The 23370-nt window shown below is 38.0% G+C and overlaps 1 protein-coding gene across 5 annotated transcripts in view; it reads left to right on the forward strand.

Annotated features, from left to right (window-relative positions):
- Positions 1-23370, forward strand: part of BRAF (B-Raf proto-oncogene, serine/threonine kinase) — a 185489-nt gene that overhangs the window by 128491 nt on the left and 33628 nt on the right. For 4 of the 5 annotated variants that reach the window (XM_082693894.1, XM_082693892.1, XM_082693895.1 and 1 more), the window contains 5 exons: positions 1859-1895; positions 5569-5705; positions 5959-6076; positions 8618-8702; positions 10040-10216. In XM_082693894.1, the coding sequence (XP_082550020.1) occupies positions 1859-1895; positions 5569-5705; positions 5959-6076; positions 8618-8702; positions 10040-10216 (554 nt within the window). Of the gene's footprint in view, positions 1-1858; positions 1896-3208; positions 3329-5568; positions 5706-5958; positions 6077-8617; positions 8703-10039; positions 10217-23370 lie in introns of all 5 variants that reach the window. The other variant, XM_082693896.1, reaches the window with a different exon arrangement.

The following is a 23370-nucleotide window of genomic DNA, read 5'->3' on the forward strand; positions in this document are numbered from 1 at the left end:
TAAATATAGGGGCAAAACAGAATGTTCTCTGATGGCTTCTGTTTTCTCTATCATGCTCAAGGGAAAAAATAATAAGGAACTACAGGAGATAAGAAAGAGTTTGAAAGAGCCAGTATTGGAATAATAGAAGATCCTCTTTCACCTGAAACAAATAAAAAGGTTGTCAAAGAACTTTAAGAACAGATTGAAAAGTAGAAGTTTATGGTGCAGGAAGAGTGGAAAAAGCCAGAATTGGCTGATCCCTGGTTATGGGGAGTCACAAGGCTGGTGTAGCAAAAAGGAAAGCAATGTGGCCTTTCTGCCTTTGTCTCATTCTTTCTGTCCACCAGGTCCTCTGGTTCCCGCACCCCTACATTCCTGTCTATCCCTCAGACCCCAAATAGTAGCTCATCTCTTGAAATGCTTCACCAGTGATAAGGTCTTACAGTTATTTATCCTTTGAACTTGTATAGCACTGAGGCACCTGGGTGGCTCAGTTGGTTAAGCATCTGCCTTGGGCTCAGGTCATGATCCCAGGGTCCTTGGATCTAGCCCTGTGTCAGGCTCTCCGCTCCATGGGAAGCCTGCTTCTTCCTCTCCCTCTGCCTGCTGATCCCCACTGCCTGTGCTCTCTCTCTGTCAAATACATAAGTAGAATCTTTAAAAAAAAAAAAAAAAAAAAAATCTTTCACGCATACTATTTATTTGGCAGTTAACTAAACCTCTTTGGCCCCTCTTTTCTTTTCTTAAGCTATTCATTTATTATTTAACTTCCATGTTTGTATGTCTTTCTTCCATTTAGATTACAAACTCTCTCAAGAACACAAAGTTAGTGACACCACTAGGATTTTGTATTTATTGGTAGCCACACAACCCCTAATGCCTAGCACCCTGTTTGCCAGATATATAAATATTTGTTGGTTATTCTGTAGAAGATGTTGAAGGCTTTATGTAATACATGATAGAAATGCATCTGTGGAATTTACTCTAGGTCTTAATCTATAAACAAAAAGCCGCCTCTGCAAAGAGCCTTTGAGCCTGTTTAGAGACATCTGGGGCCATTCGATCCTTCATATTTAAGTTAAACTGGATAAAAAAAGAAGTTCTGCCTGTGAAGGTCCAAGCAATGCCAGTAAACTTTTCGTTCCCCACCCCCAATATTGTCTGTTGTAAAAAGCTGTGTTTTAATCATAAAGACAGATTTTAACAAAACCCTTGTTTGAGCCATTTTGATTTTCTCCCTTCTCATGTTCCCTTATACATCTGTATTTTTATAATTGTGATCCATGCACATTTCATTTTTTATCATATTGTAAACATGTTTCATAATACAAGCTTCATAATTATTTCAGTAGCTGCATAATACTTACTAAATTGGTGTGCCATAATTTACTCAACCCAAATGTCGGTATATCTGTAATAGGGAAATAATTATTTCTGGTTTTTTTAGTATGATGGATAATGCTGCACTGGACATCCTTGTGCATATCATTTTTTCTTCTGAATTATTTCCTTAGGAAAAATTCCCAGAAGTGGAATTACAGGATCAAAGGGTATGAACATTTTATGGCTCTTAACATGTGCCGTTAGAATTTTTTTTTAAGAAGTGACACAGCCATTGGTTTTGAATAGCCTGAACTGGATTTCAGCATTTGATCAGGACTAATAATCCCTTCAATATAGGGTTAGTTTGGTAGGTGCTTCCAAATGTTAATCAGGTTCACCAGCTAATTTCATATTCTTTCTGTTTTGTGAAGTCATTATAAGATAGGTATTATTTTGAATTAACCTTTCTATTAATGGTTAGTGAAAAGTTGAGTGTTGCTATTACTTTCTTACCATATTCTTTGAATAAATATCCATTACTGTTTATTTGTAGGACTTGATTAGAGACCAAGGGTTTCGTAGTGACGGAGGTAAGTAGTGATTTCCATTTAAAAAAAAAAAAAAAAAAAAAAACAGGGGAAAATGCAATTGCTTTGCTGCTTGTCTCCTTTATATTTGCTTCTATCATGAAACACAGACACACAGAAAAATGTGTAGAGAAAGCCCCAAATATTTTTTGCTTTACTTTATTACTTGTCATTTATATATAATACAATATTAACTGATTTATAAGATGAGTAGAGAAAAAGAGGACATAAAAGGGAGTCTTAAATGTATTATCCACAATTTTAAAATCATCAAAGAGAGGGCCTTAACTATTTTACCCACTACTGGTTTCTAACCATCTCCAAAACTGAGATGCTAAATTTCCTTTGGGGGCCTCCACTAATACCTCTACTTGTTAATGATTGAGCTTAGAATCAGTTAAAACTTGATTTTCCTTAATCATTCTCAGGGAGAATCCCTTAGGTTGCCTATCACAACTTCTCAGTTTGATAGAATTGTCAGCCTCTTCTCTTCAGGTTTCTAGAAGGATTCTAAATGTACATAATAAAGAATGAACCCTAAGAGAAATCCTTTTGTCCTCTTACTCGTCCAGTAAATAAAACGAGAACTTGAGTTGAGATTTCTTAGCAGAATTTTCATCAAATATTCACTCTAGCACTCTGTGAAAACTGGGGACATAAAACATTGCTTAAGAAAGTACTTTTAAAGTAAGATTTTGCCCCATATAAGGTTTTCCCAAAAATGATATTTGAAACTGTCATAAAGATTTCTCCCAGGTGGTTCTCCATGCTTGCTTTTTCACCTGTCTTCTGTCTAATAAGGAAGACTTGGCAAAACCTGTTTATCTTGTTGAGAGTCAGTCTCTTCACTGTGACCTGCTTTATCTTGAAAATATCTAAGCCCAGACTTAAAAGATATTTTATATTGAATAAACGTTGTATAAGAACGTTATGGTTTTTTTCCATTTGTTATTCCGTGAACCTGCCAATTAATGTTGCTGCAAGTTTGACTTTCATATGTCTTAATGACTGTGGCTTTTGATAATTTTGCCCAACACATCCAGCATTTAAATGTTGCCATCATGTTAGCATCACAGAGTTAACTTAGTCATACAAACTGCCTGCCTGCTAGCAAAAATCAAATGGCATTTCTTGTCCTTGTTACGAGTCACTTTATAAAAAGTCATTGGGATTTTATGAAAACAAGCAGAAATTTTTAGACATCCAGAATTACTTTGTGAAGCAGGCTTCAGCTCATTTATTCCCATGACTTCTTTCATTTCTTCTTTGTGTCTGTCTTCCTGTGTTTGCCTGCCCCTCTCTTTCTCTTCTAACAGCCCCTTTGAACGAGCTGATGCGCTGTCTTCGGAAATGCCAATCCCGGACTCCCAGCCCCCTCCTACATTCTGTCCCCAGTGAAATAGTGTTTGATTTTGAGCCTGGCCCAGTGTTCAGAGGTAGTTGGGCTCTTCTTTCTTGTTTTCACCCAAAGCAAACTAAATATAAACTACGGACACTGTTTGTGCCTCACCCTCACAGCGTGTGTTTGTCAGTGTGAGAGTTTTCAGTACTAATTTCTGCTTGGCCTGGCTGGAATGCTCTGAATGTGCCTCACACATAACTCACTACCACAAGCTTTCTGTATGCTGTCCGTCATAAATTTCTAAAAGCAAGAATATTCTGTGCTGAGATGTCCATCTTGTTTTTTGTTATATCATTTACTTTTTGCTCTTGATAACTTCTTAAACTCAGTGGGTGGCAATAAATAAATAATGTATGCTGGGGTGGGGGTGTCCTTCAATTTGAATTACTTTTACTTTAATCCATTTAGGCAGTAACCTTCATGACTATTAATATTTGTTATCAATTTGCGTGGTTTCTTAAAAAGTAAAAATGGAAATCCCAATTGTGAGATTTTGCTAGACTTTTGGCTTTATTTTTCTGTAAGAGCAGTATTCTTTTTTTAAATGTAGGACATGTACATTTTATATTAAATCAAAGGTAGGGAGCCTTAAAAAAGGTCTATAATATATTTGGGGTACTTTAGCATACTTTAGAAAATATGAGGATTGACGCTCTCACTTATGCCCTAATATGAGGGGGAAAGCTAATAGTATAATTTCACTCTCAATTTTTAAAGATTTAAGTCAAAATTCAGACAGATATCTTGCTGTAGATATTTTTAAAGAATTCCATTTACTGCCTTTGCTACTTTCTGTTACTTATCCTGAATTTAGTGGTGGTGTTTCAGATTTTTGCTCTCTTGGCCCACCTATTGCTCATAAAATGCACATAATGGGCTAGAAGTCCTGAGTGCTGAGGAGTAGTGACCGAAATAAGTAGTTGAGTGCCATCCTCAGTAGATAGGAGTGTGAGACCTGAGCAGGCAGTTAAGGCTTTAGGATGTTGAAAGTTACCAGTGAAAATGGATTATCCTCTAGTTACAGACATTTCAGCTGCCATTTTCTTTTAAAATATTGCAAGTTAGATCATGGAAATTCTATGTGATGACATGTGTGATATAGTAATGATAAAATTCTATAGTTTTAAGATTGAGATGTATGCATTGGTGTATCCTTATTCTTTGAGAGATAGTGACACCTCCCTACCTCCAAATAGTAGTTTTCTTTAAAAAAAAAAAAAGAAGAAGAAAGAAAGAAAAGAAAAAAGAAAGAAGGAAAAGAGTCTCTGGAAATATTTTTGTTTTGTATATGCAAATATTATTGGACATCTCAGTTCTACTTAGCTATACTCAGGCCCTGCTAGGAGTCATTGGCCTGAACCCCTCTAAGCCCAGTAGATGAACGTGAGATTTTTGCTTAGCATTTGGAAAAGGATGTGGCCCTGCCCCCTGAGTCTACTTTCAGTGTATCTGTTGGGCTTACTTGGTTGATGGGATATTTCCATTTGTAGCAACTTGGCCAAGAGGCCATAGCATGCACTTTGTTCTCACTCTGTACAGGTAGCAATTTTTCAGAAAATCTTGAGAAACCTGTTTGGGTTTGTTTACATTAACTAACTAATTAATTAATTAATTAGTATTAGTTTGTTATGCGGGTAACAAATGATCTTTGTTTAGTAGAATAGGAATCCAGGAACCAATGAACTCACCAATATTTACAACTATTTAAGAGTTAAATAGTATAGTTAAACAGTATAAGATTTATAAAGTTTTAGTGGCTAAAATGATAAGAGCCAAATACTCTTAACATTAAGACCATTATTATAGTATGTTTCCTTTTGGGAGTTTCCATCTGTTTTTATATTGAGGGTAACATAAAATAGTTACAGAGTTTTACATATATATAAGCTTTTAAATTGATTTTACTTTTTTAATCATCAAAGAAACCAAAACTTGGGAGTATTGTTGTAGTATTGAACTCTTATTTTAGAAGGGTAATTTTTTTTTTTTTTTGGACTCTGTACCAATAAGCAAAGTTTGTATCTGTAATTAGATGTTTTAAGAGTCATTAAATTAAAAAAGAAAAGTCATTAAATTAGCCAGAAAACTTTTAAAGAAATGGTAGTGCAAATCACCAAATGAGGCTCTTTTTTGGCTGTCATTTCCAAAAGGTGTATATTTAAACATATGCTGCATTTTTAAAAGAAGTCTAAATTTCTCCCCACCCTCTGCCCCCAATAAATTATTATACTTGATTCTCCTTTAATAGATGTATTTTTCGTTTCACTAACTTAGGATCAACCACAGGTTTGTCTGCCACCCCCCCTGCCTCATTGCCTGGCTCACTCACTAATGTGAAAGCATTACAGAAATCTCCAGGACCTCAGCGGGAAAGGAAATCATCTTCATCCTCAGAAGATAGGAATCGAATGGTAAGAATATATGATATCTTTTTTTCCTCTAAGTTCTTTTGTTTTACAAGTCATAGCTAAATGTAATACCACCTTTTAGACTTCATGATATATAGTGATGTATGATATGTCAATATGTGACACAGAATTCCCTTAATGAAATAAATATAATATATAATCCTGTAAGTTTTCTGCTTAAAGGATTCCTATACACTGATTGTTGCTCTCTCTTTTTTGTTTGCTTTGGCTTGACTTCTGCACAAATTTTATCAAGAAAACACTTGGTAGACGGGATTCAAGTGATGATTGGGAGATTCCTGATGGACAGATCACAGTGGGACAGAGAATTGGATCCGGGTCATTTGGGACAGTCTACAAGGGAAAGTGGCATGGTATGTATCTAATACAGTTGCACACAAGTTAAAACAGGACATGTTTAACATTTCAATAGAAAAATATCAAAGGGAATATTTACTGGTTACAACATTAAGCTATTTTATTCAGATTCAAGAGTCCTCGAAAGGGTTTCTTTAAAAACTATGGGAAATAACTGGATTCACAGCAACCAGGACTCATTAGAATAATAATTTTTAAAGATGACAGTTCTCTAGGAGAGCTGTACCTCAAGATTTTTTTCTTTTTGAAGTCTTTTTGCTGGTTTTCTTTGTACTATAAATCACAAATAAACATTTTTTTTTAAAGATTTTATTTATTTATTTGACAGAGATAGATCACAAGTAGGCAGAGAGGCAGGCAGAGAGAGAGAGAAGAGGAAGCAGGCTCCCTCCTGAGCAGAGAGCCCGATGCGGGACTCGATCCCAGGACCCTGAGATCATGACCTAAGCTGAAGGCAGCGGCTTAACCCACTGAGCCACCCAGGCGCCCCACAAATAAACATTAAAAGCGTACTTCCCAAAGGAGGAAATAGCCAGTAAACATATAAAAATGTTTAGCCTCTCTCGTTATCAAAGAATTACAAAATCAAAAACCAGAAATCATTATTTGCTTCTCAAGCGAGCAGATTCTTTTTTTTTTTAATTGATCATGTTTATTGCTATGATTGTGACACTGCTAGTAGGAAAATAAATTGTTACAGATTTTTTGGAGGGCAGTTTGTATGTTGAGCTAACAGTTCCATTTTTAGAACTACAACTAATTGAACAGAAACAAACAAATATATATGCAAGTATATTCATTAGAGACTTAATATTAATGAGAAATGGAAATAAACTTACCTGTTCATTAATAGAGGACAGGATGAATTGATAATCTCCATATATGATTATATAGGCATGAAATAGTGTGATCTATATTTGTTGATTCAGAAAGGTATCCATGGTATATTTAATTTTACAAAGCAGCATGTATAATATTATGATACTGCCTACCAATAAATATAATATAACAAAATTAAAAATAACTATTGGGGCACCCGGGTGGCTCAGTGGGTTAAAGCCTCTGCCTTCAGCTCAGGTCATGATCCTAGGGTCCTGGGATCAAGCCCTGCATCAGGCTCCCTGCTGGGGAGGTAGCCTGCTTCCTCCTCTCTCTCTGCCTGCCTCTCTGCCTACTTATGATCTCTGTCCGTCAAATAGATAAATAAAATGTTTAAAAAAAAAAAGACCCATCAGTATTTATAGTATCTATCTTTTGAGGTTATCTTTTCATGTGTATTTATAAATGTTCACATTGCATACACATAAAAGTCTAATATGATGTGTATCACTATGTTAACAAAGATCATTTCTGAGTGACAGATTATCAGAGATTTTAATTTTTTTATGTCTCACAGGCGGCCTGTGTAGCTTAGTTGTTAAGCATCTGCCTTTGGTCCCAGGGTCCTATATTACTTTGGTAATCAGGAAAAATCAATAATTATATCAGAGTATAGTATATCTGCAAAACAGTTCAAGATTCATCTGTATTATTGTGTGTAGTTGTAAGCCATCCTCTGTATAGTATTGATTATGTGTCTATAACCGTGATTTCTTTTTCACAGTCTACTGTATGATGAGCATTTGAATAGTTTCCTGTTTGGGGCTATTAAAAGTACTGCTGCTGTGAATGTTCTTAGTACATGTTGTTTGGTGAACATACGTTTCATTTTTGCTGGGTGTATACCTAGGAAAGAATTGTGGGACCACTGATTATACATATGTTCAATTTTAGTAGATGTTTCAAGTGGTTGTACCATTTTACACATCCAATGGCAATGTGTAAGAGTTCTACCTGTTTCACATGAAATTTTTTAAAATTATAATTTAAATAATATTCCTAAGCAAAAGAATGCGATCAGTGGATTTGAAAAACATGTTAAGTACTCTGATAAAGAAATGTTGCGGTTTCTCTTTCAGGCAAGCTTTACTGGGGCTGTCATCAGTAGTTTCAACATTCAATTAATAAAAGCATCTAGTTTAATATTGTTAAATAACTAGGAAAATACCATTGGTACTAAACTAAATTTCCAGGGGAAAAACAATGTTGGCCCTTTTTCTGGATTGGTTTTTTGTTTGTTTGTTTGTTTTTTTAAAGATTTTATTTATTTGACAGAGAAAGAGAGTGAGCGAAGGAACACAAGGAGAGGGAGTGAGAGAGGGAGAAGCAGGCTTCCTGCTGAGCAGGGAGCCTCATGCGAGGCTCAATCCCAGGACCCTGGGATCATGACCTGAGCCTAAGGCAGACGCTTAACGACTGAGCCACCCAGGCGCCCCTGCATTGGTTTTTTGAAATACTAATATAGGAATTTCGTTCCTTTAGTTTTTATCCTTAGAAAAGTAATGCATTTTGGGAAGTCGAGATATCATTGTTTGCTCTTTAATAATGGTATGGAAATAAGGCCATGGTAATTAGTGGAAAATACCCAACAGGTTTATTTTAATATTTTTTAACTTTAAAAAAATGGAATGACATTTGGAATGACAATTCTTTTTTAGGTGATGTGGCAGTGAAAATGTTGAATGTGACAGCACCCACACCTCAGCAGTTACAGGCCTTCAAAAATGAAGTAGGAGTACTCAGGTGAGCATGTGCGAATTACTCTTTTCCAAAGAAGTTACCTTCATTTTCTCTTTCCCAGTGACAGCTGATGGTGGCTTTACAGTTTTACTAGAAGTGAGTAAAATGGAGTTTGTCTGAGTATATTTTGTCTTTATATTCTTCAAGTGGTATATAATGTTATATGGTATAAATAATGGAAAAATTAATCCTAGACTGTATTAATAGAAATAAAATATTCTGTTCATGGGAAATCATATCACCACTTAGCAAAATAATACTCTCAAAATTCTAAACTTATAGAACACATTTAAAGATTGTATCAGCCATGGAACTTGAGGATCATGAACAAACTAAAGTATATCCAGGCAAGGACAACTTAGGAGTATTCTGGTACTATAACTTAGAGGAAAAACAATTAACAGAACTCGGGGTATTTGGGTCCATAGAAAGCCATTATTTTCAAGAGGGTACAGACTTACTCTATTTTATTCCAGAGAGCAGAGGAAAGCCAATGCTGGAAGTTGTAGGGAAATGATATTTTCTCAACCCCAAAGAATTCTAAGACTAGAATCACTTAAGAAACAAAAAAAATAGGGCGCCTGGGTGGCTCAGTGGGTTAAGCTGCTGCCTTCGGCTCAGGTCATGGTCTCAGGGTCCTGGGATCGAGTCCTGCATCGGGCTCTCTGCTCAGCAGGGAGCCTGCTTCCGTCTCTCTCTCTCTCTCTCTCTCTCTGCCTGCCTCTCTGCCTACTTGTGATCTCTCTCTATCAAATAAATAAATAAAATCTTTAAAAAAAAAAAAAAGAAACAAAAAAAATGGGGGGAGTGGTGAGGGAAATAAGCTACAATCTCAGTGATGAACTTCGCATAATTGAAGGTATTTAAGCAACCTCCAGTTGCCTATCTGAAGTATATTAAAATTTAAGGCCTTTCTGAAAGGGGTAGGATGTTAGCTTAGACAATTCCTAAAGTCATTTCTTAATTTATCCTTCCATGGTCCTTTTTTTTTTTTTTTTTTAAGATTTATTTATTTATTTTAGAGAGCGAGTGTGTGTGCATACGCGAGTGGAAGGAGGGGCAGAGGGAGAAAATCTCAAGCCGACTTCCCAGTGAGTGAGGAGTCCACTGAGCATAGAGTAGGAGGCGGGGCTCCATCTCACCACCCTGAGATCATGACCTGAGCCAAAACCAAGAGTCGAAAGCTTAACTGACTGAGCTACCCAAGCACCCCTCTGTTGTCTTTTTTAAAATACTTTTTTCTAACATCATCTTACTGATAATTAGTCTGTTTTGGGACTTTTTAAAGATTTCCTGAAGTTTATCAACCTTAGTATTTACTGACACTTTTCCTTTTACAGGAAAACTCGACATGTGAATATCCTACTTTTCATGGGCTATTCAACAAAGCCCCAACTAGCTATTGTTACCCAGTGGTGTGAGGGCTCCAGCTTATATCACCATCTCCACATCATCGAGACCAAATTTGAGATGATCAAGCTTATAGATATTGCACGGCAGACTGCACAGGGCATGGAGTAAGTTCCATTCTGTTAAATCTCTTGTAAAATATTTTTGAGACCACTGATTGTATTTTAAAGGTTTTAGCTAATTCTCTTTTGGGTTCCTTTTTAAATTACTGTCTGGTAACAAATGGACACTTTTAACTAATGTCTAACCATGTGATATTAAGAAATAAAATAGTATCTCTAGTACAGTCTTCAAAAACTATCTTCAAGTATTTGATAGCAAATACATGACTGCAAATTTATGTTTAGCATGCAGTGGTTTAGCAGTAGAGGTTCAGAAAACAACAGGCCAAAAAAAAACAAAAACAAAACAAAAAAACCCTACTGAAAAGTCATTAACAATTACTGAAGTGTACAAAATGATTGTTAAGTTATCCTTTCAAATTATTTTCTCCATATACTCATATTTATCTTTACAAAATGGTCATCTGAATGAAATAAATTTAAATGAAAATCTGCATTCTAACCCTTTTGGGGGATTTCAAGCTGATTTGTTCATATCCATTGAATTTTGCTATGTAATTTAAAAGATCAAAGGTTATTTGATTAGAATTTATCATCAATCAAAAAAGGGAACCAACTGGGAAGGAGAAATTTTGCATGCAACTCTTAAGTACAAATGAAAAGATAAATCAAGTAAAACTTAATAAATTTTGAAAGCATTTAGATGAATTTTAAATGTGTAAGATACAAGTTTGAAAGCTTTATGGGTAGTTTAAAAAGTATGTATGTATCTTAAATTTACATTTTATGGTATACAAATGGCTTTCACATGCATTGATCATTATGTCATTTAATCTTTATAATGCTTTTATAAAGTACATATTTTTATTTGCTTCTATAGATAAGGAAATTCGGGCTTTTAAATGACTAAGGCTACACATTTAATAAGTAGCAGCAAAGGTGTTTAATTCAGAATCCTACTCCCAAGCCATTGTTCTTTCCCCATATTCACTATGTTTTTACATTTTAAAATTAGAATAAAAGGGTAAAAGTGTATCTGTGTACTGCTATTAGGGCCATGACTCAAGATCACAGAGCAAGTAAGCATAAGACCAGGACTCAAAAACAGATCCGGCTTTTACATCTTCCTGCTGAACTGTCACCCTCTTTGTGTCCAAACTAGGCAGTGTATCTATAATTTGGATTGTTTACAAGGCTCTGTTCAGCCAAAATGCTTATTGCAGCAAATGATTACCTATTCAGTAACCGTCCCACTTATCCACTAGACTTAAAACAGTTTCAGACTCTCATATAAGTTAGAATCTGAGTGTGTTCAAATCTGAAAGGTATATTAAAGTCTTGTAGAGAGTAAACCGTGGCAAAAATAGTAAACATTGATAAAAAAAAAAAAAAAAAAAAGCTTATTCTGCTCCCATCCCAACAGTTTTCTGTAGCAAGCCAAACCACCTGCCTTCTTATGGCCTTTGTACCTTTTATTTTGCTCATTGGGGTACTTAGTCCACAAATATCCATAGAGCTTCTTCCTTCTGTCTCTGTTCAAACAGCACCTTTTAATAGAAGACTTCTCAGGACACCTGGGTGGTTCAGCCGGTGAAGCATCTGACTCTTGATCTCAGCTCAGATCTTGACCTCAGAGTCTTAAGTTCAAGCCCCGTGCTGGACTCCACACTGGGCGAGGAGCCTACTTTAAAAAAATAAAAAATAAAAGAAGCCTTCTGTCATCACCTTATATAACTAATGTTCCTACCCCACACTGAAGTGACATGAAGAAGTCATTTCTTTTACTTCTTCCCATTTTGTTTTACGACCCAGCTCTATATGACATAGTTGTTTATTGTCTGTCACCCCTACTAGAATACAAGCTGTATGAGATGAGAGACTTTGATTTGCTCATCGTTTTATCCCTAATGCCTAGGACGGGACCTGGCCTATAATAGATACTCAATACATATTTGTTAAATGAAAGAATGATTGCACATATTATTGATAGATTTACCTTCTGGAAGAGAGAGAGGCCAGATCTTTCTCATATCAAAGCAGAAGTGTTAGGGCGCCTGAGTGGCTCATTTGGTTAAGTGTCTGCCTTTGGCACATCATGTGGGATCGAGCCCCATGTTGGGCTCCCTGCTCAGCGGGGAGTCTGCTTCTCCCTCTGCTCCTGCCCCTCCTCATGCTCTATCTCTATAAATCTTAAAAAATGAAAAAAAAAGAATCAATGAGAGGGAAAATAGTCAAAGAGTAATAAAAGAATAACAAAGGGGAAAGGTTTTGCTGTACACAGAAGCAACAAAGAATAGTATCGGAAATTGTGATGCAAGGTAGGGGGCGCCTGGGTGGATCACGTGGTTTAAAGCCTCTGTCTTTGGCTCAGGTCATGGTTTCATGGTCCTGGGATCGAGCCCCACATCGGGCTCTCTGCTCAGCATGGAACCTGCTTTCCTCCTCTCTCTCTGCGTGCCTCTCTGCCTGCTCGTGATTTCTCTCTCTGTCAAAAAAAGAAATAAAATCTTAAAAAAGAAAAAAAAATTGTGATGGGGGCACCTGGGTGGCTCAGGCATTAAGCATCTGCCTTCGGCTCAGCTCATGATCCCAGACTCTTGGGATCACATCCCATATTGAGCTCCCTGCTCAGCAGGAAGCCTGCTTCTCTCTCTCCCACTCCCCCTGCTTGTGTTCCCTCTCTCACTGTCTCTCTCTGTCAAATAAATAAATAAAATCTTAAAACAAAAAAACGAGAGAAATTCTGATGGGTCAGTGAACCGCCAGTACAAATAAAGACAAGAAGTGACCACAGAGATAACATTATCAAAATGGAGTAGTTCTGTAGTCTGGGGAATAGTCACTGAAGAGGCAATATGTTCCCACTGCTGTGCAGTCTGAGTTTTGTAAGCATAACCTTGACTTCTGTCTACTCTGAAATACTTGGTAACCAACTATATAATGAGTATACCTGGGTATGAATGCAGATCGTCCTATCAGTTTATCCCAGTTTTAATGCTAAAAAAGTATTAATTATAAATTTTAAGCCTTCTAGCAAGAGTTGTTTTATTATCAGCTTTAACCAAAGAAGATACATTTCCTGTTTTTCCTTTCCGTTCTTAATAAGACAGTAACACGCAACTGTAGTTAAATATACTAACGCATCTTTAGTTTCCAAAGGCTTTGGCAGATGTGGGTTTTCAGTTAAGGTGACAAATTTTTGCTGTCTCTTGAAACTATAATCAAGGAATTGTTTTAAGCCTGTACATATAAGAATGGAGACAACAAGACAGGAAGGAAACAAACAACATTTTGAAAGCCAGAAAGTTGACAGAGAATTGGTAATGGACTTAATACACCTAAAAAAGCTAAATCCCTAGTTGTCGGTGGGGAAATGAAAACCAGCCTTATTTATACCAGGGATTCCTCAGAAGTCTCGGGAATTGGCAGTGTCAGGTATCTTCAGAAGAGAGACAGCACGTAAGTGAGAAGGCAGTCTTCTCTGAATCCCGTCTCCCACTCTGTGTCCCTGGGTGACTGTCTCATGCCTTCCCTGACAGTAGACATTTACTCTCTGGAGAGAGAAATACCAGTTGTGTCTGGACTGGGAACAGGGACTTGGGTACTTTGCCCGCAGCAGGAGGATTGAGTGACTGATTTCTGAAGGATGAATGGAGAGTCCTCCAGCGCTCTCTTTTCAGTGATTCCCAGAAAGCTGGCAGTGAAACCTGCTGCCCCTTCAGACAGGAGATTGGGAGAGTCTTCTCTGAAGAACCTTAACAGCCAAGAGGACAAACCCAGAGGTAGTGACATCAGACATTGCACCTAGACCAGTACAGGAAAGTTCAAAAACAAGAAGCCCATCTGTACACTCAGACCTTCCAGGCAGTTCGTTGGACCTTCACTCAGTCTGAGTAAGACATTATCTCTGGATTATCAAACATCAGGTGTTAAAGTGTTGAATGCCAGTGACAGAGACCAAAACAAATGGGAGTTAAAAAGGCAATGAGGGGAGCGCCTGGGTGACTCAGTTGGTTAAGCATCTGCCTTCAGTTCAGGTCGTGATCCTGGGGTCCTGGGATTGAGCCCCACTTTGGGCTCTCTGCTCATTGGGGAGTCTGCTTCTCCCTTTCCTCTCTCTCCCTCTGACCCCCTTCTCATGCTCTCTCTCTCTCTCAGATAAATAAATAAAATCTTAAAAAAACAAAAAGGCAGGGTGCCTGGGTGGCTCAGTGGATTAAGCCTCTGCCTTCAGCTCAGGTCAGGATCTCAGGGTCCTGGGATCGAGCCCCACATCGGGCTCTGCTCAGCAGGAGCCTGCTTCTCCCCTTCCTGCCTCTCTGCCTGCTTGTGATCTCTCTGTCAAATAAATAAATAAAATCTTAAAATAAAAGGGCAACTGGGGATAAACACAATACAAGGAGCAGAGATGCCCCTCTCCCCCCAAAATCTATCTGTTTCCTCAGATAAAAGAAGAATTTTTATTCAGAAAGCAAGAACAGATGGTTTATAAGGAACATTTGGATAATAACAACAACAGCAACAATGTTAAAATGTTAATATCCTAGTCCAGTGCAAATTATATGCTTTGCAGTTATTTAAACTTTTAAATGTCTGATCCCTCCTTCCCTGTCCTCCTGCATCATTTCACAAAGGACAGAGCAAGCTAAATGTAGCTAACCGATCAGTCCACAGACGATTTAAATAGCTGCCTAATAATAATAATAATAATAACAACAACAACAACAACAACAACAACTTCTCCGCAAAGCCCTCGTTTAAAATAGTCTGCCCCCCTGAGTGTTTTGCAGATGCTGTTGATCTTTTGTGACTCCTTTCTGAAATGTATTTTGAAGTCAGAGGGTGTAGCAGAGTAAGGAGCATACTAATTGTATGAGGTGCTGGGGTTGCAATCTGTCATCATATAAAACCTTCAGTTAATTAGGAAGGTTGAATCATTGGGAGTTTCAAGTGTGTCACCTTTATTGGATTATGGGATATAAGCAGATGGGGGACATTTTTTCTTTGTGGTTCTGTCTTTATCAGTAAAGGATCATTTCTGATTCCTAGGTTTCCCTGTAGAGAGCGAAGCTGTTCTCAGGGTAGAGAGTGACAATCCCACTCTAGGAATCAGGGTCAGTATAATATGTTTATCATCTTCTCACCTGACAGTCATTGATTCAGCCTAAGGGCCAAGGCATTTTAAGAATATTGTTACTAGGGATGCCTGGGTGGCTCAGTTGGTTGGACGACTGCCTTCGGCTCAGGTCATGATCGCGGAGTCCCGGGATCGAGTCCCACATCGGGCTCCCAGCTCCATGGGGAGTCTGCTTCTCCCTCTGACCTTCTCCTCGCTCATGCTCTCTCTTACTGTCTCTCTCTCAAATAAATAAAATCTTTAAAAAAAAAAATATTGTTACTAAAGAAATTTCAAGGGGCGCCTCGGTGGCTCAGTGGGTTAAGCCTCTGCCTTTGGCTCAGGTCATGATCTCAGGGTTCTGGAATCAAGCCCCTCATCCGGCTCTCTGCTCAGCAGGGAGCCTGCTTCCCTTCCTCTCTCTGCATGCCTCTCTGCCTACTTGTGATCTCTGTCTATCAAATAAATAAATAGAATTTAAAAAAAAAAGAAAGAAATTTCAAGAATGGTCAATTTGTCATGCCATTTCTTTGCCAGACTTTTAATTTTAGTATAATATTTATGCTATAATTTTTAATTTAGCCCTATCAGAAAATTTACTAAATTTTAAATCAAGACAAAGTTGTGGTCTGTTGTTATACACAAAAGTGTTATATTCTGAAGAAAGATAATAAAAACTAATTTGGGAACAAACCCTTACGATTTTTTTTTTTAATAATGAAGAGTATGCCTTCCTTATTTAAAAATAAACCTAACTGTAAAAAAGACAGAAGGGTAGATTAAAGCTGAAAAGATGGTGAACATGTATTTATGATTGAAAACAATTCCAGTCAATCAAAGAATAATTATAGTGAACATAATTTTCTAATGAATAAGAATAATAACAGAAAAGAGGATGCTGGTAATCAGAAAAATACAAACTAAGGGTGCCTGAGTGGCTCAGTAGTTAAGCATGTGCTTTCGGCTCAGGTCATGAACCCAGGGTCCTGGGATCAAGCCCCGCATCAGCCTCCCTGCTTAGTGGGGAGCCTGCTCCTCCCTCTCCCACTCCCTCTGCTTGTGTTCTCTTTCTCGCTATATATCTATGAAATAAATAATTAAATGTTTTTTAAAAAGAAAGAAAAAAATACAAACTAAAAGAAGTACTATTTTTTGCCCATTGGAATTGACAAAATACCTAAATTCTAACGAAATCCCGTGTCAGTAAACCGGGGAATTGCTGACTGGCACACACCTGATGCGGCCAGCCATGCTGGGGACACTTCAGAAGTCTCTGTTCAAATGTGAAATCCCTGAGCTACCCCCAGAAATTACCAGGTTTTGTTCTAAAAAAGATATAGTATATAGAAGGAGATGTGTCACAGGAAAATATGTAAAAGTGAACAATTAGAAACATAAATGTCCATTAGAGGATTTGGATAAATAAAATATTGCAGAAATGAATTACGTATGTATCGGTATCAGCTTTAAAATATAGGGTACCTGGGTGGCTCAGTCATTAAGCATCTGCCTTCAGCTTGGGTCATGGTCCCAGGGCTCTGGGATTGAGTCCCGAATTGGGTTCTCTGCCCAGTGGGGAGTCCGCTTCTCCCTCTCCCTCTGTGCTTGCTCTCTCTCTCTGTTGCGATCTCTCTCGCTCACTCTCTCTCGCTCTCTCTTAAATAAATAAATAAAATCTTTTTTAAAAATTTAAAAAATATATAGTGTCAAGTGAGAAAAGCAAGCTAAAGCATGAAACCACTTAAAGTTTTAAAAACAAAACATAAGTGTACATGTATAATTTTTTTTAGGAGCACGCGCGTGTGTGTGTATGCATACAAAAGTATTAAAATAGGGGTTAGCAGATACATACTAGATTCGGTAGTAGTTGTCTACAAGAATGGCGGGAGGGGACAGCTATCAAGGAGAGAAGGGCTTTTTAAAAGCTTTACCTATACCTTCCTGATGGTTTCTTTCAATTAAAAAAAGACTCCATGTTGTATTTTACTTTCATAAGGTTTTTTAAGTATAAACTTTGAAGAAAGGCCTGTGTAAAAATTTTAACAGGATTAATTATGGTGAGAAATATGAGTGATTGCAACAGTGATTGCCTTTGGTACAGTTTTTCTTAATTTTAAAATAGAACTTATTTTAGGGATACATAGTCACTGTAGAACACTCAGAAAATATATGTTTACTGGTCAGTCAGTATGTTGTGACCCCACCTCTGCTACATACTAGTAAATTACTTTCTCCCTCTGGTTTTTTTATACCAACTGGTATATATATATATATATATATATATGTGGTAATTTAGCAAGTACTTAACTATGTGCCAGACATTATGTGTCTTTTATGTACACTATCTCCTGCAGCCCTCAGCCCTCATCCTCAACAGGATGTGAGGTACATCCTGTTAATATCCCCATTTACTTATGAAGCAGCTAAGGTTTAGAGAGTTCGAGTAACTTGCTCCCGACTCTTCGGCTCCAGGGTATACTCATCTACACCTTACTGCTTCTCTATTTTAGTCAGTCCTTTCAACACCTCAAGTGGGCCCTTAATGTAATACAGCAACCACACTTCTTTCTTTCTTTCTTTCTTTCTTTTTTAGATTGTTTGTTCTTTCTCTCTCCTAGATGATGTCCTCCCTTCTCTTTCCTCAAACCTTCAACACCTCTCCGCCAAGAACAGTCAGCTGGTGACCTTGCTTGCCTTTTCATTGAGAAAAGCAGCCCCACGTACCACATCTACCCACCCACCTATATTTATGCTCGGTTTCTGGCTTATTAAAGTAAGAGTGAAAGCCATCCCTTGCATTTAGTGTGCTAGATCCCCATCCTCTTTCCCTTACTCACGAACATCTTTTGAGTAAATCTCCCCTATTCATCTTTAGCTTTTCCTTATCTACTGGATTTTCTCCTATTTGAAAAAATTTTTCTTGGCATGTGTGGTGGCTCAGTCAGAAGTACGTACAACTCTTGATCTCAGGGTCGTGAGTTCAAGCCTCATGTTGGATGTAGAGATTACTTAAATAAATGAATAAATAAAAACTTTTAAAACATAAAATAAAAGCGTTCTTACATGGCGCCTAGGTGGCTCAGTCATTAAGTGTCTGCCTTCAGCTCAGGTCACTATCCCAGGGTCCTAGGATCAAGCCCCACATTGGGCTCCCTGCTCAGTGGGGAGCCCTCTTCTCCCTCTCCCACTCCTCCTGCTTGTATTCCCTCTCTTGCTCTCTCTCCTCTCTGTCAAATAAATAACTAAAATCTTAAAAAAAAAAATCTCTCTTAAAATGCACATTTGACTGTTGAATCTAGGCGGTTAGCGTAGGGTGATTATTATACTATTCTTTTCCATCTTTGTTCTTAAAAAGTTCATAATAAAAAAGTTGTGGAGGCCCCTTCCTTGATTCCATTTCCCACTCAAGCTATCACCTCATTCTTTTCTTGAAACAATAAAACTTTTCAGGAGAGTTGTTGATATTCACTCTACAATTTCTCTTCTCCCCTTTTATCTTGGACCCCACTGCAGTCAGGCTTTTACCCCAATACTCCAGCGAAAGACCTCTCAGTAGATCAGTGGTTAGGTGCACAGTCCTCCGTCTGTTCGTGCTGCGGTTGATCACACCCTTCTCCAGTGAAACCCATCTTTCATCCTTCACTGCTCAGGATCCAGTCTGAATGGCATCTGGACCACCTGGGAGCTTTTAGAAATGCTGAGTTTCAGGTGCCACCCCAGATCTACTGAATTGGAGACTGTATTTTAACAAAAATCCCTAAATAGTTTGTATGCATGTTAAAATTTGAGAAGCACTGCTTTAAGATATATTCTCTTGGTTTTCTTTCTAGTTACTGCTCCTTTCCAGCTAGCCCTCCCTCAACTCTTCAACCTCTCTAAATACTGGAGCCCTCCAGGAATCTCCGTTCCCTTGGTGATCTCATCCAGTTACAGGGCTTGAAATACCATTTAATTACCGTTTGTATGCCAGTCTCCAGCCCCTTCATTTCCTCTGAACTCCAGACTGTCATATCCAACTGTCTCCTCCACATCTCTTGATTATCTAATGGATATCTCAAATTTAGTATGTCTCCTACTGAGGACCTGACCTTTGTCCTCAAGCCTGCCCTTCTGCAGTCCTTTCATCTCAGTAACTGACAACTCTGTTCCGTCAGAGTTGCTGCTGATGTCTACACTTGATGGTTATCGTTGACTCCTCTCTTTTCCTCACACCATACAACCAATCTATTATAAACTCCTGTCCTGGGGCCCCTGGGTGGCTCAATTGGTTAAGCATCTGTCTTCGACTCAGGTCATGATCCTGGAGTCCCAAGATCAAGTCCCACATTGGGCTCCCTGCTTGGCAGGGACTCTGCTTCTCCTGCTGATCCTCTCTTCTCAAGCTCTCTCTCTCTCATTCTCTCTCTCTCTCAAATAAAAAAATAAAATCTTTTTAAAAAAAATAAAATAAACTCCTGTCCACACTGTTTCTTCCCCCCCCCCCCCAAGATTTTTTTATTTACTTGACAGCACCAGTGAGCAGGAGGAGCAACAGGCGGGGTAGGAGGAGAAGCAAGCTCCCTGCTAAGAGGCGAGCCTGACATGGTGCTCTATCATGACCTGAGCCAAAGGCAGACACTTAACCAACTGAGCCACCCAGGCACCCCTCACTCCGTTCTGTAAAGTGTATCTGGAATCTTACAAGTTCTCATCACCCTTTCTGCTATTCACTCTGATGGAAGCCACCATTATCTCTTTCCTGGATTAGAGCTCTGCTTCCTCCCTTACCTGCCTTCAGTTGATTCTCAACACAGCACCTAGAATGGTCTTTTGGGGACTTAGCTCCTCTCCCCTTCCAGTGTCTCCCATTTCACTCAGAAAGAAAGTCAAAATCCTTATAATAGTACTTCCTCAAAGTAACCACCACCACAACCCCCCCTGCTTTCTTATTACCTCTCTCAATTCATTTTCTTGTCTTTGCCCTCTTGCCATTACTAGAACATGGGCCCTGCTTTAGGACCTTGCCCTTGCTAGTTCCTTTGCCTGCTGTACTCTTGTCCTGTATCAGCATGACTCTTTCCCTCCTCTCCTTCCAGTCTTTAATCAAAAGTCCTTTGAAAAGAAGCCCTCCCTGCCCTAGAATTACAACCCCCTGCAACTCAGCATTTCCCTACTTACAGGATGCTGTATATTCTACTAATACATCTTTTTTCTTTTCTGTCTCTGTACTAAAACATAAGCACCTTGGGGTGGGAATTTTCTGCTTTAGTTCCAAGATTAGAACAGCTGTTGCTTAGCACACAGGGGGCTTTCACTAAACATGTGTTAAAAGAAAGAGCTCCTTCAAGCTCATTATTACCTCCATTTCTTCGGTTAGGAATTTGAAGCTAAGAAGGATTTTGTAACGTACCCATGGTCCTATGGCTAGTAAGAGATGTAGTTAGAATTTGAACCCAAGTCTTGTGTGCTCAAAACCCATGCCCTTTCCCCTACAACTCTCTGGTTTTATGTCATTTAAATCTTCTTGGCTGTGGTTTTCCCATCAACATAAGTAGAATTATTGCCTTTTTGCTTGCCTCACAAAGAAACATGAAGGTTATGAAACTTAATGATGCAAAAATATCCTGAAATCTTTAAAATGCTATATGTGTACATGAGGGTGGTAGAAATTGTTTTCTTTTAGAACTTTCATAGTTTTTGCTTTTGGTTTTAGGTCTTAAATCCACTTCAGATTGGTTTTTGGGTTTAGTATGAGGTAACATGGGTATCCCCACATGGATATCCCAGCAGTATTTATTGAAATGACTGTCCTTTCCTCCATTGAGCTACCCTGCTCTTATAAATAAATACACACACACACACACACACACACACACACACACACATATATTGTGCTTCTGATTTTGGACTTGTGTATGTTTGAGATGAATTTTTCAAAGAGTAATGTGGGTTTTTTTTAAGGATTTATTTATTTGAGCAAGCAAGTGAGAGCAACGGAGAGAGAGAGAGCATGAGAAGGGGGAGAGGCAGAAGGAGAGGGAGAAGCAGACTCCCCACTGAGCAGGGACCACCATGTGGGGCTCGATCAAGGACCCCAGCTGGGATCATGACCCGGGCCAAAAAGGCCAGTGCCTAACTGACTGTGCCACCCAGGCACCCAACATGGTTTTTTGTATTGCATGTTTATAATGGATTCTTTTATGTTTTTTTAGACCAGTGTTTTACTTTAGAAGGTCTGATTTTCCAAAGGGAGATTATACCCTCTCTAATGTAGGTCCCAGCTAGGAAACAAAAAAGACATAGAAACATCATGTTCATGAGTTAGGAAAGTCAATACCGTTAAGATCCTTCCCGAATTGATCTGTTCACTCGTTGTAATTCCAATCAAAATCTAAGCAGGCTTTTTTGTAGGAATTGACCAGTTGATCATAAAATGTATAAGGAAATGCAATGGCTAGAATAGTCTAAACAATTTTGAAAAAGTTGAAGGACATTTCGTGTTAGATTTCAAAAGTTTGTATAAAGCCACTGTAATCAAGACCATGTGATACTGGCATAAGAATAAACATATAAATCAAAAAATAGAATAGAAAGCCTAGAAATATATCCATAGGTCTATGGTCAGTTGTTTTGGGGGGAAAAGAGGAGTTAGTTGATTTTTTTTTTTTTAACAAGGCACTAAGGCACAATTCATGTGGAAAAGACAATCCTTTCAACAAATATTACTGGAACAACTGGACATCCATATAGAATAAATGAATAAATCACTTCCCCTTACTGGACATAAGACATTAATATTTACTTGAGATGGATCAAAGACTAAAAGCTGAAAATGTGAAACTTCTAAAAGAATCATAAGAGAAAATCTTTGTAGCCTAAAGAAGGGCAAAGATTTCTTAAGACACAAAAAGTAAGGATCATATGAGAAAAAATTAATAAATGGGATTTAATCAAAATTTGAAACTTGCCTTTTGAAAGACAGACACTGTTGAAAAATGAAAAGATGAGCTACAGATTTGAAGAAAATGTTTGTAAGATACATTATCTAATTAAAAGACTTGTATCTGAACCATATAAGAACTCTTACAACTCAGTAATAAGAAAAACTGCCTAACAAGAAAATGGACAGAAGATTGGGGTTCTTTATTAAAAAGGCATAAGAATGGCAAATGAGCACATGTAAAGATGTTCACTATGATTAGACATTAGGGAAGGGCAAATTAACACTATAAGACACTGCTACACACCCACTAGAATGCTTATAATCAAAAGCAGCTATACCCAGTATTGGCAAGGATACAGAGCAACCAGAACTCTTACACATTCTTGGTAAGGATCTGAAATGGGAAAGCCACTTGGCAGTTTCTTTTAAAGTTAAAATTGCCACATGAGCCATTCTAATCTTACTTATTTACCCAAAAGTGAAAACATAAGTCAACAGCATAGACTTGTACTTGAATGTTTGTAGTATCTTACTCAAAATTGACAAAAAATGAGGAACAACCCGAATGTCCAACAGGTCCGTGGTTAAGTTGTGGGATATCCATAGCCTGTAATGCCACGTGCGGCCAGTGTGCGGATCTTCAAATCCTTATGCTGATCCGAAGAAGCCATGGATTTTGTTTATATGAAATTCTAGAAAAGACAAAACTAATCTCTAGTAACAGAAATCACTATTAGTGGTTTGCCTGAACTGAGGAGCGTTTCTTTGCCGAAGTTCATGAAAGTTTGGGGGGTGATGGATATTCTTCATGTTGATTGTGGCTGGTCATTATACAAGTGCATACAGTCGTCAAAACTCAAACTCTGCATAAAATTGGATGCATTTTGTGTTGTATACAAGTTGTACCTCAAACCTGGTTTTTCTTTTTTTAAGTAAAAGAAACTGAAGACTCTAAAAACAGAATTTAGGCCACTTTGGATCACAGCTAGAAAAATGTGTGAACTTCACTTTTTAGGGACTTTAACTGTTCTAAATGATTATTGACTACAGAGGAGTAGCAGAACATCATTCCCTGCAATCTTGCTTACTTTCCACGTTGGGATTATGAGGGGAGTTAGAGGGCATCAAAGTAGGAGGGAGACTGTGATTGAAACAGCTTGG

The sequence above is a fragment of the Mustela nivalis genome (assembly GCF_964662115.1).
Source record: "Mustela nivalis genome assembly, chromosome: 12".
Classification (NCBI taxonomy): Eukaryota; Metazoa; Chordata; class Mammalia; order Carnivora; family Mustelidae; genus Mustela; species Mustela nivalis.